General features: G+C 38.5%; 1 protein-coding gene across 2 annotated transcripts in view; it reads left to right on the top strand.

The window, feature by feature from the left end:
• LOC129004829 (homeobox protein caupolican-like) overlaps window positions 1–18,073 on the top strand; it is a 66,117-nt gene that overhangs the window by 30,642 nt on the left and 17,402 nt on the right. For both annotated transcript variants that reach the window (XM_054433476.1, XM_054433477.1), the window contains exons 2-3: window positions 3,000–3,269; window positions 9,983–10,089. In XM_054433476.1, the coding sequence (XP_054289451.1) occupies window positions 3,000–3,269; window positions 9,983–10,089 (377 nt within the window). The remainder of the gene's footprint in view (window positions 1–2,999; window positions 3,270–9,982; window positions 10,090–18,073) is intronic.

Below are 18,073 nucleotides of genomic sequence, written 5' to 3'. Positions count from 1 at the left end.
ATGTTAGCTGGAAGTAACACATCAATAATCGGACAGAATCAAAAGAGGCATTATCCGTTATAAATGTCATTATTGGTTTAGGCTACTATAAATAGTGGATCACACGAAATGATCCAATGAGAGCTGGTGCAAATTCATCCTCAAATGAGATGGTAAAGTAACTAGGTTTTTGTTATTAAATTGACTTGTGATATTAAAAATTAAGAATCAGCCTGTTTGTAGCTCTTTTGGACCGATTTTAACTTCGACGCAGTCACTTTAATTGTAAAGTGTTGTAATATAAATGTAAGCTTTGGAGATCCTCTATTCCAGAATTTGCTCACAGATAATTATAACGAAAAAGTTCAATAAATCAAGTGAAATGAGGGGTTTGTTTGAATATTTATGCCTGATATAATGTATTCCAATGACACATTATAGCACAGATTAAATAGTAGACAATCCGTTAACTTTAATATGTGATTATAGATTTCCTAGTAATTTGAAAATGTAATACGAATTTAACTTACCTAACGATTGATTAATATTTCATACTGGTACTCTATTATTAATCGGTATCCAACAAGGTTTTTAAAATTAATTTTAATACATTCAAGACAGAAAATCATGTATTTTCATTTTGAACAACTAAAATTTCAGAAGACCCGACTTACAAAAAGAACGTACTAAAACAAAGTGTCCATTTTAAATCCAACTGTACAAAAATCTACTTTAAACGATGTTACCAAAACAAAGAGCTACAAGAAAACACGAACATTTGAATGTTGCTTGCTTTGTAAGAAGCGAATCAAAGAGGTACACTTGGACAAGTAAGTTTAAATATTGAAGATCACTTCGCTTTATGTTCGCTTCTCAGTGAAATAACAACGTGTTCTCTTCAACTTGTAAACCGATGTTAACAATAACGACTTTCATTGTACTCGCTTTACAAGACAATTAAAGAAAGTTGCTCAAGAACAAGGTTTGGTCGGTGTTCGGCATTTACAACTGGCTGTGGCTTATAACACTCGTACAAGGCATGTCTTCAGGTTCGATTCTCAGAAAGCGCTTTTGAGCAAAAAAGATAACAACAACTAATTGATGTTACCGTATTATCCTATTTTAATATTACATTTTGAAGGTTTATCGTGTAATTTAATGTATTTTCAGGTCATTATGTGTTTCTAGTTTAGTAAAAAAACGGCCCAAACCCTAGTAAAGACCAGTGAAGTAAAAGTACTTATGCAAACATTTGCCAATTGGATGGATTGAAATTGAGCCTATACACATATAAATAGGAAAATCGTCTTTCAAACTGATAAAAACGTTGCACCGCAGTGTGTGGAATTTACATACCTACAAACACAGTATGAAAAATTATAAAAATTTACAAATGGCTCATTAAACTAAACCCACCAAATATACATAAGTTCACTTACTCCCCTAACAATTCCAACATATTCCATTCGGTTAATAACGCATAAAACTAATTGAAACCGTTCAAATCCCAGTATTTTTCAATAACGCGTCGGCGAGCCCACAAAAAACCCAATTAACGTGAAATACACCCCAATTTAAACCGTGTGTTGTGGTCGGTGCAGGTCGCTGCCCAGGCCTCAACAGTTGGTCGATATACAATATATCGGCTGCAGTCGCGGTGGCGTAGTCAAGTCAATATAAGTTGAGTAATGTTCTAGCGGTGATCCGTCTGCTGTATCACCACCGCATGACGGACAATTCCAACCTTTAAGACGCGTTTGTGTTTTTCTACGACATAAGAATATTTTACTTTTTTCTGTCGGGGAACGGTCTAAAGCCAAGACTTGTTACTAACGTTAACCTGTTAGATGGAATCATTATTTGTTAGCATAATTAGTAATGTAGGTTTGTAGTAAAGTATGTTATACACCTCTCGAACTAAGCGAAACTCCCCTTAGTCTCACACTAACCCACCTTGTAAAGAGGAGTTTCGCATAAAGCAACTCCGGTAAAAAGCCGTCGCCATCACAACTCGCTCCGCTCTAATGGCCCCCGTTTAGAGCACTGCGGACTTTCGCCGCTGAAACCTGTTAATTGACATTCGTCCGGCTTTCCGGACAAATCGAACAGTTGAGCCGGACAATTAGTCGGATAGACCGGACGACACGGACAGTCGTAACCGCGATGTCGACATCACTACAGGTTTCCTATTGCTGTGGTCGTGTAACCCGAGCGTCGAGCGTCGCCAGGAAACGATTGTTTCCATTTAAAAACCGCAGTGAAACGGGTCGCGTTTTTGGAAACCGCTTGAAGAAAGTCTTGACTATAATATACGTGTATTTGTACCAAAGTATCTGAGATCACGAATACATGTCAGATGCTTAGTACGATTCCAGTTTGAAGTCCTCCGAGTCTAGGCTCTCAACCAACAATCTCTCACAACGTCAAAGTTTTTGAGATTGCGAAGATTTTGCAGGCGTCAACCTTTAAATATAGAATAAATAGACAGCTGATTGCTTAGTTAAATCTACAACAAGTTTTACAATATAAATAGACGTAGTTTAATAACCTACTGACCGAGTGCGCTGATGATAATGTCCGATTTCTGTTGATTTCACAGACTTGTTTACCAAGCCAAACTAAAAGAACATCTTGTTTTAAGCTATTGCATCCTTTATGTAATACAAACAATCAAAGTGCTATAATCTAAGGAAGAAAATAGATTGATAGTTTGGAGTTCACTATGATTTCCTCTTTCGACTACTTGCTTTTCTATGCAGCTGGTCCATATGAGAATTTAATTGACCTATAGCAACAGGAATCATCTAAAGTACTATCATTTGTACTGGTGTACTTTGCCTCCCATTTGTACTGTACATAGCACCTAGGATACTATCCGATACACTGGCAATCGACTTGAACCAATACTTTCTCCTCCTCTCCCAGTACAGCTAGTCCCACGTGTAGCACCATCTACTCATATTTATATCTGTTCTGTTCACCTCTACAGTGTATATTCTAACCCCTACTGTTTGTTACAGACTAGCGCGCCTACCACGACTCCTCCTCGGTCCGCTTCACCGCCTCCTGCAGTGTCCTCTCCCCCGCCTCGCTGCTGTGATACCGGGCGACCTCTACTGCATCCCCTCACAGGTCAGACCGTGTGCTCCTGTCAGTACGACCTCCTCTACCCCAGACTCGGCGGAGCCCCTGCACTGCCTACCCTCAGCTACGGGCCGCCCTACCCCGAGGGTATGGCCGCATACTTCCCCGCTCTGGGAGCTGAACAGTCGCCCTTCTTCACCTCCGCGGTAAGAATATTTATTTATTTAAGATTGTATTCTATCACAGATTTTTGATTGTTATATAAAATAATCTCAAATATTTTTAACAATAAAAAGAAATAGCGTTTGTTATTTGATTTATATTTATTCTTTATTCTATCTTACGTAATTTTTAGAATGGATATAATTAATGTAAATGGTAATTAATTTGCTGCAAAATACGTCAAAGCCGTCTTTTTTTCGAATTCTAGGTTGTATATATTCAATATTTCATTTATCAGTTGTTTTAATTGCTACACATGTTTGTAACTAAAGTTAAGTTTTTTATGAAGAATACACATCGGGTTTGGTTACTCTGATTATAAAATTAACAGTTGGCATCTGCTTTCATTTTTTTTAGAATATATTTTTCGAACATTGTACTAAAGAAGTTTAATATGAAAACAATGACTCATTTGTTTTTAGCATTTAATGCAGTTAGCGTTTTCTTAAGTTTCATATTACTAACCCATATATACTATTTTTAGATAGAATTTTTAATCTGTAATGAAAAACAGTAGCTGGGTCCAGAATTGACCCAAGATCGCACCAGCGACCTTCGAATGATCATAAAACACACACCTGCCCAGATATGTTAATGTAGAATTTCCTTAATGTTGGCATAGTTGAACATATGCAATGTAGGTCTATTTCTATCACGCTGACGACAAATTTGAGGTGATAGATTACTATTTTTTCGCCAAAAGGTGTTTTAGAAACATATTTTTTTAGCTGGATAAGATGAAAGAATATACACGACTCAAAAAGAACACAAATTACTAATTACCTGTCATGTAATAAATAAAATTCCAATAACTACGATAACACTGCTTTCAAATTAAATAAGCCAACATCAATCTGACATTCGTCTATCTATGGTATGATACAGCTCTTTTGATCGAACCAATCACCAAATGTGACATCCGACGTCAATATTTCTTCCAAACCGTAAAACATTCTGGAACAGAGGACTTTTGTAAGATTTCCCAGAAAGACAAACCAACAAGTCAATGATTCTTTTGATTGACACTTCCATCGATATCACAAGAACAGCTTCAGTTTCAGTCTGATAACTCGTCATAATCCATCACGGTTCTTCGTCATGTGTTAATTAAGACGAGTTCAACCTCTTTTCGACTGTTTGCATTTGCATGCCTCCACTGATAGCAATCCAGGTTCATTAGCTAATTCCTTGCGTCACCTTCGTTCTACATACTGGTTTTGGCGGGGGAAATTTGGACGAGGTCATTTTTTGGAGGGAATACTGTATACGCAGTATGGTGTGTGTCTGAGTTGTACTATTGGGTTCTGGATTGTGCAGAGCTAAGATTATTTGTGTGGATGGTATAGCGGATGATGGTGAAATTTATTCTTTGTAATTGGATATTGGTTTTCGGTGTAATCATTGTAAATTCATTAATAAAACTGATTTAAATGCTTATTCTTTATTTAATTAAAAGTGATAACCATACCTGTAAAATTGTCTAATCGTAAATACACTGCAAATACATAATAAGCAAGTTGTATATTTAAAGTAATATGGGGTAATAAAGAAAGCATAAGTAATTTAAAACGAGAACAGCTCTCTGTACTCCAACACTTACTAGGTAATATAAATAATACACTTAGTTGTGAGAGTCTAGTTGTAAAATGTTAAATCAACAACATGGTACAAACAAATTGCTTAACATGCGAGTGGAAACGGTCATTTGCAACTCAAAGCAATAACAGGCGAACAGATGATTGTATGGAAATACGTTGACATCCGCCTGACGACATTAGACCTACTCGTGTATCATTAATTTTTAACCTACTTGAGTTGTAAAGCTATTGTCGCTCCTCGTCTTCCTCTCGCCTTTGAAACGGATGACTTTCAGTCTTGGGTCATGAATAGTGGATGACTAAACCAGGGTAGGAGAATGTGAACATAGAGATAGGTGTCGTGCGAGATATGTTGGCTAGGAAATGTGCGAACTGTAGGTGAGAGAGAGTTGAAGATAAAATGCTGGGTGAATAGAGTAGGTGTATGATGGGTGAGAGTAGAACGGTGTGAATTCGAACCTATAGTATGTGGAAACAGTTGTACATACGAACTTCAAGCATCATTAGACATCACAGAGGGCGATTTGTGGAGGTTCATACGCAAATGGATTGTGAACCTACAGTAGGCAAGAACCCTAAATAAGGACGAAAATAAAACCCCAGAGTAGGTGTAGAGGGACGGCAAATGTGCCAAGAGAATATGAACGTACTGTAGTCCAGACTTTATAATTTGGTGAAGGGAATCGCCAAACGTGTCATTTGGAACAGTACTGTAGTCCATAGACAGTTAAAGATATGAACACCAAAGATGTGCATGATTAAGATAACGGACCTTTGAACCTTCTGGAAGCGAGAGAGAGTCGAATATACGCAAGGGTATGTCTGATAATGAGCAAAGGCAAATGCGCCATATGACTTTGAACCTAGACGATATAGTGGTCAGCCCAATAAATTCATAATGGTTAATACATTACAGATTTGATATAATGAGAAAAATTGTACGGTATCTGACAAATATAACATCCTTATATAATAAACATCCAGACACTATTGACTTTTAGTATCGCACCATTCATCATCATGATTCCATCGTACTTGCAATGATTCCACCCGCCATTAAATGCGTGCAACACTGATTACACGGTGAAATTGAAAATAACGAATCCGCGTTTCCAAATAAACTCCACGCGGACGGACAAAAGAAAATGCAACAATTAAACACAAACCAATTAGAAGCGTACAATGGCCGGCAGCAGCGCATTGTACAAGAGTAATAAAGTCCAATCTGTGTCTGTCCGATCCAAAAACTTCAATTGAAAAGATAACAGTGGAAACCCAACTGTTAATCACACGTTTACAACGGCGCCGGGTAAATCAGCGACAACGTTTCTAACGATTCCGTATAATCCTTTCCACAAATATTTTCCGAACCTATTCTCCTAATTGAACAGCGGGCGGAGCTTTAGAAAAGTCCACAATGGGATTTGACAAAAGCTCGCATCTGAATTGAGATATCCACTGACAGGATAAAAAATGACGCCTGTACATTAATAATTAGTAGCACAATATGGTCTAGGCTAGCGATCATTAATTACGGTCCATTATGGAGTGGCGGCTGAAAGGATGGGCTCCTTTTCTTCACGTCGGTATCGAAATGTGAAAAGCCTCGTTAGACTACCATACACGACCTGAGGTGACCATTCAATGACTCCAGACAACGACTTCTCTGCTAATAATTAAATTTCCTCAGCCACCGTCTCCTCGCTGTCCCTAATTAGCACACCGATCCATTCAGCGGACTTGTGGACTTTTGTAACGCCGGCCACAAAAGCATTTTCCATCTTTTATTCGAGAGACGCTTCCGTCCTCCAGAGGGTAATTGGACTTGTTCATTAAGAGTAAAACACGCGCCTCTCGCTGTTTGTCCCTTTTAAAAATCCCTCGGTAAAAATATTTCATTGTTATAGAAACTCGGATTTAAGGTTGTTAAGTACACGTGTATTAAACAGCGTGTTTGTTGTGTTTTTCTGTCGCGTTTGAAAAGAGTTCATACAGATTCTATACCATTGATAAAGTTTGAATATTTAGTTAAACAAGTATTTTGGTAAAAATTAGCTAGTAGTAAGATTTTTACTTGAACTTTTATATACATCTATTTGAACGTTGTTGGTTTTGCTGCTAACTATTACTTTCTGAATAAGTACTAACTCAGTCTTCAGTAATTATAGGCGGACATTGAATTGATGGTTGTATTTTTTCATTCTGATATAACCCGACCGTTGTATTGAAATAACTATAACTTACTAGCCATATAATCCTTCAAATATTATATGTAACGATTAGAATTAGTTTGCAATTTAACATTCCTTTGGATTTGGACACGGTGGTGTAAATCTTAAAAAGAAAGAAAGTTGAATGTAGTTGTCTCAAACCCAGCTTTACTTTGCAACGGCATTCAAAATATACATATTCGAACACCATAATCATGAAATCATTACCTTACCAAACGGTTTCTAAATACCACAGTTTTGGATTCCAATCGAGAACCTTTCAAAAACCGATTCTCCACAGTGAAAGAAGGAATTCCTGCGGGACGCAGAAGGTGTCCGACACGTGACATGGCAGGCGTGGGAAGCTGTAGGTCCACTCATTACTGTCACTGGTGTCCACAGCTGAGAACCGATGGTCAACATTATACCTGTTTGTCCGCCGGAAATGTCGTCTCGTCATATTTGTCAACTTTGCCTTTGTCAGCTCGTGTCAATGGATCTCTGGTTTGTTCTTGGCGTCCAAGTTGATGAAGGTTCGCACGCCCTGTGACCCACAGTCACTCGTCATCTGAGCTCTTGGCAGCTGTTGCTCAGTGACATTGTGGAGTCTTCATTCTCAAATACATTGCAGCGTTGATGAGTGCAAGTTGAAAGGTCCCAGGAAAGAAATGTCCTATTTTGTTGTATGAGACCAAAATTTAAAACCTCAAGCAAAGTACTCAACGTCTTGCTATACACCTTTTATATAGGCTTTCAGTTTGTAAATAACACTAATATGAAGCAAACTCCTGTAAATTATAATCAGTAGGTAATTTTGTGGTTGTTGCGCTTAATATTTTTACATGGCATAAGGATTTTGGTATTTTGGTGCTTCAATAGCTAAGATCACCAAATGTAATTTTAGGTTTCAGTTTTAATCAATGTTCTGCGTTTACAGTGTCATATGATACCGTCAAATAAGTAAAATTCGTATTTGTTTAAGTATTATTGAAAATGCAAAGTGACTTTCGATCATGATATTGATTAAAAATAATTGTCTTATCTTGATGAATGCAAAAAAACCAATACGAAAAAAATCAATGATCGAATGCGAAATTATACATTGAATTTATTATATTCTACTGAAGGTATAATGATGCTGAATTTTCTTTTACTGTAAAAAGTTAGTACAGTATTAAGGTTTATTATAGGTTTATTAAGGTTTATTAAGGTTTTATCACCTAGGGGGTTTTATTAAAAATTAACATGTATTTTCGGACTCCGCCAAATGTTAAAATAATAATCCTCGCGGCTCGTATTTGCATCATAAGCTTACACGTTTTACATATTCCACAAACCGAATTGCAGTTGTAATTATTCAAACTTTCCAACTGCGTCAAACCCCACACGAAGGAACCAGATAATCTCCAGTTAATCTTCTTTTCTCCAAGACTTAGGCTAATTTCCCATCGGATCACGCGACGCGGACGCCGTGACGTCACGACAAACTCTTACATACACCTGTACCGTGTACGAAACCGAAATCCCTTGTCGGTGGTGCCGAATAAGCCGGTCTACACCGAACCACCATTACCGGCGAACCAGTTTGCGGGAAGGACCGGCCAAAGGACATGTTGTGACATTAGTAGAACAGAACAGGTCCTGTGAGGATCCTTGTAGGGCGAGTAACCCGAGCTGAGGATAGCGTCCAAGTAGAAGTCATACAACTCGCAGACAAGGCAGCCATGTTGTCCGGCGTGAAGGTATGAACTGGTTCACTCATTCCCAGATTGCGATTGCACTCTGCATTTTAACCGCTTCTGCGAAATAGAAGAAGATCGAAAAAATCAATTATGATTTACCTGTCGCTTCATACGTCGCGACGTCTGCGTGTTGACTAAGATGTTTTCACGGTTTAAAAACTCGTCGCCATTCACGGCTTTTTGTCTTCTATTGTCTAAAGTTTCTACAAGAGGTATACGTCCTTGGAACACCTTGCGAGGTTCTGCAACTGGAGCAAGAGACAATGATACCTGAGTTGTTTGAAATGGGTTTAGTGTTTGAAGACTTTTTATACAGGCTGTTGTTGAGAAGCTGCCGAGTGTGTACATGATATTGCCACAAAGAATATATTTGTTCTTTATTTCCAGTCCATAAATTTTTTGCTTGACACACAACATTATTGAAATATTGTTAATACACTAATTCCCATAAGCTCCTATTCTATATTCCCTTAGTATATTATTATTTTAACCCAGTAACTCCATCAATCTAAATAACACCCAAAAAGTCAATAAATTCCGACAAAAGTAAAAATAGTTTAAATATCAAAACCTCGTAGCAAATAAAAATACAGGTGACGATATCTGTATTCTAAATATGGTTAACATGGATGACGCAGAGGTACCAACCTGTTGAAGCCTACATTACCCTCAGCGCTATTGAGATTCTCCGACGCTCGCTGAATAACAAGTCGGGTTTCCCTCAACATTTTATACGACCAGACGTGTCCTGGGAATCAGCCAATGCCCTGCGAACTTTCGATTTCTAGGAACTTCAACACTAAACAGTCGTTTCTATTGGTTCTGCGTCTCTGCATTTGGTTCAACCAGTGAGAACATCAATCCACTTTGTAGCTTAGATACTTCAGACTGAATGGTCTGGGAATTAAACAGGATTGGCCAGGTATTCTTCGGTCTTCTGAAGAGACCTTTCGGTCTAGCAATGCAAATGGTAGAGATTAAACACGGGAGAATTCTGCTAAATAGATGTTTGCATGCATGGAAGATGTTTGTTGAAGCTTCCGAATTTAGAACATGAGCAAAACTCAACGCGCATTTTGGAGTTAATAGATTTTGGAGAAATAGTTAATTTCTTTTGATCCGTGTATTAATGTAAGATAATTTCCAGGCTGCTGGGCTGGAACTGAAGGAGAACCTAGCGGCTGGTGCTGCGACATGGCCCTACCACGTCTATCACCCCTACGACACCGCCTTCGCCGGATATGCCTTCAACGGGTGAGTTATGCATTCAAGTAATACAACCATACACGAGCGATAGAAAATTCTGTGAAATAATCTACTTAAAACAATTTATATTCCTGGAAATACAAAAGGACTTACAACCCTAAAAATTTCAAATTGGTTTTAACCAGGTGCTAACCCGTTACTCCCTTTTAGTTTTTATCATATTTCTTCACAGTCTACTTCAGTAATCCAATCTCGTAATCCAATCCGTTCCGAGATAAATCACCTTACAATGCGACAAATATTGACACTCGGGACAAAGGCGGAGGCTTGATATATGGCGAAACACATAAACAAAGTCAACAATAGGTCCTGGGAGGAACGTATGTTTCGAGGATGGGATTACCGCAGGGCCTCACCCTAGGTTCCCCGCTGTTCTTTAAACAAAATCTATCAGATTATCGCAGCCTCGGTATAAAACCGTTATGACTCGATCGCGGGGTGCCGAGTGCCTATTAAGGGTAATCCCCATTCCCCAAAGATCCTCTGCGTCATTAGCCCCTCCTGTAGTTCTCAGATATCCTCCATCTGTCAATACGAGCTGATTTGATAACATTTACATGCTAAGTGTCATCCCTTGTTGCTTACCCACCTCGAGCCTGTGTCGCTGTGTCGCCCTTGTACTCTGTTATAGTTCCATTTTCATTAGCCGGATTAGCTTTGCTCCTCTTTAGTTTACACTCCCACGTTCGAGTTAAAAGCACATAAATTCACGTATGCTAATACGCTCCGTAATGATTCTAAATAGAATTATTATTCACGCCAATTTGGCGGGTTCGTAAACTGTGTGAAAAACTTAAGTGGGGGAGATCGCTGAGTGGTTTAATTTGGAATTCATTTGCGTTGTCTTGGGTTGAAAAACTCTGTTTTGACTATTTTGAGTGCAGTATGTGATGATAAAACTTGCTTGATGTAGATTTTTGAAAGGTACGTTGGAATAGTCTTGCAAAAACAAACTTAGCATATGTAGTTTAACAGGGCTAATTTAAGTGTATTTAAACGTATTAATATTTTAATATGAACTACAATTTCTAACTTAAGGAGTAACAGCATTCTTCTCAACGTCCGATACATTTATTTGATACAGTAGTAAAGCTCTAAGCCTCATTCTAAGTCAAGTACCGTACTGTTTTATATAAGTAATAAGTAGACAACACTTTCAATCGATACTTCGATTTACTCTCAACTATAATAAAGAAAAACCGAAAATCATTTTTTCTCTGTCCCAATGAGTAATGTTGTACCTTGGGTGGACTCAATACTGTATGTATGGAGTTGGGGTGAACTCATGAAGAGGAAGAAAGGTGTTCACCTGTTTTACTTGCGATACAAGTATCAGTACAAGAAATTATTTAAGATAAAAATAATCAGACATAGGAATAGAAATCATCTTCCTGATTTGCTAAATACCCCGAAACGACACTCTCTGACAACGCACATACACACTATCACAAAGGACAACGAATTCTCAGGCACAACTTTTATCAATTTTATGCTTTTAACTTTTTACGCTTTTGTCTTTCTAATCGAAAAATCACACGATGAACCCATCACGTTGGGAATATTTGATCGTCTCAATTCGGTGCTTTTAATTTACTGGGTGATCCTGGATGTTTATTAATTTCCGTGAGCCCACCCGCCAGGCGAGATGTTGTTGATGGCCAATTAAGAGGCCAGACAGTCGGTGAGTTAATTGATAAGAGGCCAACAGGAGTCGGTGAGTTGGCCCTAATTGATGTCGGAGGAGTTGCAGTAGCTACAACTGACGTGAGGCTGGCACGCGATGTCGGGAGACAAAGAAATGATGAGGGAAATGATCAAACTTATAATTGGGAAGGACATGCTTCAATACAGATTCGGCCTCTCGGTTCTAAGGAAATACGATCGTTTTCGTATGCATTTGACAACCAAAACCGTCCGAATTTTTATTTCTAATATGAGGGGTTCAAAGAAGAAACGCAACAAAAGATCAAACATCGAGTTATATAGTGGTTGCAAGTTTCGATCTCGGTCACTTTTCTTCTCTTCTTCAGAAGCCCTATTGAATTGCAATGGCTAAAAATGCCATCACTCTTTTATTCATATCTTGAAATCTGCCTTTGTAATGATTGGCCCGACGATTGCAATAGTGATTGTGAAATACAGATTTACTGTCTCCTATTTGTGATGCGTTCTTTTAAGTATCCATTTCCCAAAAAATTTGTAATTTGAAACGGTATAATTTTACATAGTCTCATTTTTGTATCATCATTTAACACAATCGCATCTAGAATTTACCCTCATGTTTCCCTTCTTGTCCGCTGTCACAAGTTTCTTCTTTTATTGAATGATAAAACGTTAGTGTCTCTTTCGCAGTGGGTGTAAAGACACGCGAAAATGTAACTATAATCTAAATGGCTAAATCATCCTCTTGTCATTCCAAAGCACATCCTCAACAGCTGTCTTCTTACCGAAACTTGTATTTTATTCGATGGTCAATTCTGAAGCCCCAAAATCACGTTGCAGTATTTTAGTGGTTGGGAAGTCAAAGAGATACACGTTTTAATTACCCGGCAATGCAGATGCTAGGCGAGAGGCAGTCCATGGCGCCGTGTGGTGTTACTCCAGACACGATCTTCGCAGACGAACAACTGTTATTGTATTTTAATGAGCTCCCCGAAGAGACAAGCTCGGCAGTCGTGCCGGCTCGGATGAGGCTGAATGAAAAGTAGACACGTCACCGTATTAGAGAACACGGGCTGAGGATAAATAAACATTTGAGGGATTTAAGTAGGCGCCGGTGTCTTGTTTTGGCGCTCAAACTCAAGTTGTAGCGTGCGTTGTAGATGGTCAAGTGACATTGAGGCGGTAGATGCTGCACAGATTGCATTTGGACAGTTAACCGGTGTTTCCTCCAAAACCATAAAATCCTTCCGCTTTAGAAAATCGTTAATTACAAATAAGCATTACGTATCAGACTATGGAGATATGACTTAGCGCTCATATTACATTATTAACTAGGTTGAACATTGACATACATTTCATTTGGCAACCCTCCATATTATGCAAGTACACTTGGAACTTGGCACCTCGTCCCAACAAAAACTGTAGTGATATTTATTGTCCATTCCCTTGTGCATGTTTCTTTCCCCAACTGCAACACAAGATAAAACTTGTTTTATTTCATATAAGAAAATCGAATTATTAGAAAAGTTGTATAAACTACAATAGTGGCAGCTTGTTTCAGATAAAATGTTAATACTGTATTGGCTACAGAAGTAAATAGTCGTGTGAGCGAAAGCAGAGTTGGAATGAAAACAAACGAAATGAGTTAAATCAACCAAATTTGCCAAATTCAAATGCGACACCCGAAACTCTAAGACCACCACCCAAGCGGTATGCGCGGAGGACCCGCAACACAAAGGCCAACAAATACAAACAGACGGGGAATTCGTGAGTCCGTCGTGGAATTAGTGTTGTCGAAGGAAATATATTGGAGTCTGCTGGTGACCCGTGACCTGCAAGACTTATAGCAGGGCTCGGACAATGTGCCTGGCCTGTAGCTGTGTAGCTGCTTGCTATGCGAGCTCAGCTAGCGCCAAATAAGAACTTCTTCCGGCACGTCGCGGGCCAACGTCCGTCGTCGGCGCCCCGTCCGGATGTGGGGATCCTAGTGACGAGTAGGTGACATAGAAGATGTCCTACAACTTTACTATCTAATCAGAATAGCAAAACTCACTATACTATAACAGTTGTGTGAAGTAAATATCGTACATGTAAATAATGTTTCTGTAGGATTCCTTTGGCAAAGATTTCAAGGAGACTAAATCTTGAGTAGGTTCGTTGATGGTTTGAATACACAATACATGCAACACAAGACATCGGAATAAATACTTTTGATGCGTATATACCTGCTATCATGTAAACGTGGCCGGTATACCTGTTGGATGGTTCAAGCACATAGAATTGTTTTCCATTCTAGAGTTGATCCATGCGTACTGCAGGTACAAGTGCATTTTGGGTCTGGACTTGGAGACATGGATACGAAAAAACCTGAGCAGGAAGAGTATCGTGGAAGAGTATCATTTTAGCCATGTAACTTATGGACAGTCATTATTTTGAGTGTCATTTTTCGATCCCTCACCCAGTATCAAGAATTTTAATGGGTTTTCAAAATTTATTTACCTTGTGACGTTTTCAAGCGTTGCAGCCTGTCAAATACAAAATGTACAACACTTGTTGTACAGTCTCCTGTTGTGAGACCACCGGGATTTCACAGTTTCAGGAAACTATCCTCGCACCGGGTGTCTCTACACTCCACACATGTTTACACCCAACGACAGACAGGTTACAAATTTGTCGAAACTAAAAAATCACACAAGATAAAAAACGTAACGACGGAAATATGCGCGGGTATTCCGGGTGGAGCATCTGTCGGGATAAAAACCGTGATGTATGGAGTTTTAATTGCATTCTAAAGCCGGAGTCTTGACGAATGCGTGTTTCCCCTGTGATTATTTAGCGTTCATTTCCCTCTCCCGAAGGCCATGCGTCTTGCCGCGTCCCGTAAATTGTCGCCCTTTATTTTTGTCATTTGCGTATTAATTTCATACTTTGTTTGAGTTACGCGATATTTCCGACTATTAATGCGGCGATTAATATCCTTTATGAGAGCCTCTCGCTGCTTATGAAATATTAAACGCTTGTTTGAAATGTGTTGAGTGAGTAGCGGTGGCTGTGGAAAGGAATAGTTGGGTCGGTGTACTTATCCATGACATTGGTGTAAAATGTAATAACTTTTTGATACAAGAAGATATGGATCAGCTGTTGCTAATTTTAACTAAATTTTGCTTCAGTCTATTGTCACCTAAGTTTTTGTAACTGTAACAGAGTTAGTGAATTATATTAAATTAGTTATCCTTAGCCTGTATTAGAAAATCGGCGCATTCCACAAAAATCGGTATTTGACAATACCGCACTCTATAGGTAACTCCACTTAACTGTATTCATTTTAATTCTGTAACTGACTTCTTCCTGAAAATTGGAAATGTATAGTTACATGCACAATCAAAAAACATCAGACATGAAATTACATGATTATTGGCGAATCATAGGAATCAAAACAACAAAAGAGATCTATGCAGCAATTTATAGACTTCGGTATACAATTATTGAAATTACCAAAACAATTCTACAAAATTCAGAATACTCAAAACTCATCAGACGGTTTATAATCCTCCCCAATTTAATGCTATCCCGGCACTCATTGAGGCCGTCTTCGTTAGCGTCGCTTCGACTGACGTGTCAAAATAAATCCCTCGTCATATGACGGAACGCGGCAGATTTCTTTTTGTCGTGTGACATTAATTCGGGGATTGGTCAACGGCCGAGACTTATTTAATCTTGGACGAATTCCGTCATTAAATCGACACCCGGTCTCGGCTCAGTGGAGCGCGGACGATTTGGGAAATGTGTCGCCACTAGACGCAGAATGTGTGTAGAGAACACCAGTGTTGCGGGGCTCGGAACGAAAAACTATAAGACCTACTTCGGTAAAGGAAAATCGGTCGACAAAATGTCCTAATCTAGTAATACAGTGATTTCAGACAATAACTGATCCTTAGGACTAATTACATATTCGAAAGTCGGCATCAAGTTTGATGCTTTTGATGGTGTGAAAACAAAAGGGAAAATAGGTCTCTAATGTATAAAACTTATTTTCCGACATATATGTATAGGAGTTAGGATACATAGACATGTATGCTAACTAAAAAAAAGGGTAACTGATTCCTAGACAGGAATATAAGTAAAAGTTCAACCTAAAAAAAACTCTATGTACTATTTTGGTTTAATTGTTTACTGTAAATATACTTACTGTACTTAGATAGCCTAAACGTAAGAATATAAATTTGGTAAACATGGATGAGAGTTTTAAAAATCAACAGGTATTGTTTCAATCACGTTAATGTGAATATCTTATAAACTTATATCGTAGATGGGAAAGAGATTGAAAAAGTTATGGTAAAGCTTATTGGTTTAGCAGAAAATAACAATAGTGTACATAACATGATTCACCCACTTTTCCAAACTTGATGATAATATAAAAACTCCTAACCCATTTAATCTAAATTATATTTTCGCCTCAGTAAAATTGCACAACGAATTCCCACACTAACAAATATGAATTGAATTTCAAATTACTATTCCGAATGCATCCAGGTACAATCACTCCAAAACCCAGTCTCCTCAACCGCCTGACAGGGGTGCCACAGCTCACAATGGGCCGAGGGACAACCTGTATAAATCGCCAACACAATGGACATTTGCATCGCCGTAGCCATTTAGCCGTATAACCAATATTTTGTTATTCTTTGTTGCACAATCGGACAGAGGGGTGGAAATAAAACGCAAGTGGACCAATTCTACTTTCCAGTTGCACTTTTATTACGTGCAACACGTTTCTCGCATCCCGGCACTTGTATTATTCACGCGTATCATGCAGGAATTGTTTCCACACCACTCTAGTTAGAGTTTTTTGTTTATACCGATTCGCCGGACCGAGAAGACTACAGTGAAATGCCCGCGCTCCCTCCTCGTTTTAATTCGCATCAGGCACGGTTCGCGGTCATCCCGTTACTTATATCATCTACACGTCCCCCATCCCTCCAGCTGCTGTGTACTTTTCACTTAGCCGCCATTTCGTTTTGTCGCTCAAATCCGCTTTATTTGTGATACTTTTTGTTCGTCAGCTGCCACCGCGCAGTTTTATGGAGGAATTATTTCCCTTAATGCCTTATGTGTGTTTCGCTGTGAAGCTCGCGCATATTTGGTTGGTAATTAGACGAAACTATAAAACTGGGCTGTTAAAAGACCGCGTCTGTAGTCTGGATTCTTTGACAAAAAAACTGTGAAAATAATTTATGTCACTGATTATTAACAAGATAACAACCAGTGAGAATTTATGACTGATTAAACATACGTTTCTACACAAACTACGATATAAACCTAATGAAGGTATAAATTTTAGTTGTAGCTAATTTTATAGTTGATAAGACCAAAATAGGGTTTTAATTTTTATGTATTTTCCGTTAAAACCTATTTCCCACGGATTTTAATATAATTTAATTCAAACAGTACATGTAAAAATTGTATTCTATGTACTGTATACTGTATTGTCACATAACATGGGAGTGAGTGATTCTATGCGCGCGCGTTGACATAAACAATCCACATCTTAACGGAGTAGCTATCTTGGTCAAAGACGATGGTTGAAGCTTTAATAAACTATTTGGCCATTTAGATGCCAACGTTACAATAGTGATTATTTTAGTTTAAATTGAATAGTTGGTTTTGCTAGTAAAGACATATTTCGTGCAAACCTCTTTAATACAATCAATGAATGTATTTAGAAAGTCACTTTGGCTAGCTACTTCTCTATCTATGTTTGTAAAATATTTATCGAAAAACATACAATACTTATGTTTAAACTAACTAGCGCCAAATAATCATTTCCGTATGCGTCGGAAAAACAGTAACTAATGTTGGCATCATTACCAACAAAACTACCACTTGTCCCTTTCATGTGTGTATTCCCTGTTTCTCCCGTTACTCCCAAAGCTTCGGTTGTTATACGGCCCTTCGGTCCCTTCCCTGAGGTACGAGATTCAAACCCTGCCAAACATCAATGTAGTTTAGGTTCTAGGCTTAACCTGAAGCAATGTGAAAACCATCGTGAGCTAGGATCCTAGCATCCTGAGAAAAAAAAAACAGTGCTTAAGTGATTCTCAACGTCATCGTCTTTCCACCAACCTAAAAATTAAATTTTTTGTTGACAATTCCTACTTATCTCGAAAAACTTACATATGGTCCAACCGCTACACAGAAGCTAACTTCAGTAGCCGTTGCCAACTGCCCATTTCGCTAATCAGTTGACAAAGTAACCAGGCGAGTACATGCGTCTACCACTATCTCTACATAACATGCGCGCGAGCGCCCC

Source organism: Macrosteles quadrilineatus, unplaced genomic scaffold, assembly GCF_028750875.1.
Source record: "Macrosteles quadrilineatus isolate MER2022 unplaced genomic scaffold, UCM_ALF_1.0 Scaffold_11__1_contigs__length_5352618, whole genome shotgun sequence".
NCBI lineage: Eukaryota > Metazoa > Arthropoda > Insecta > Hemiptera > Cicadellidae > Macrosteles > Macrosteles quadrilineatus.
The sequence above is the reverse complement of the archived record's forward strand: the minus strand, read 5'-3'. Positions and strand labels throughout refer to the sequence as shown.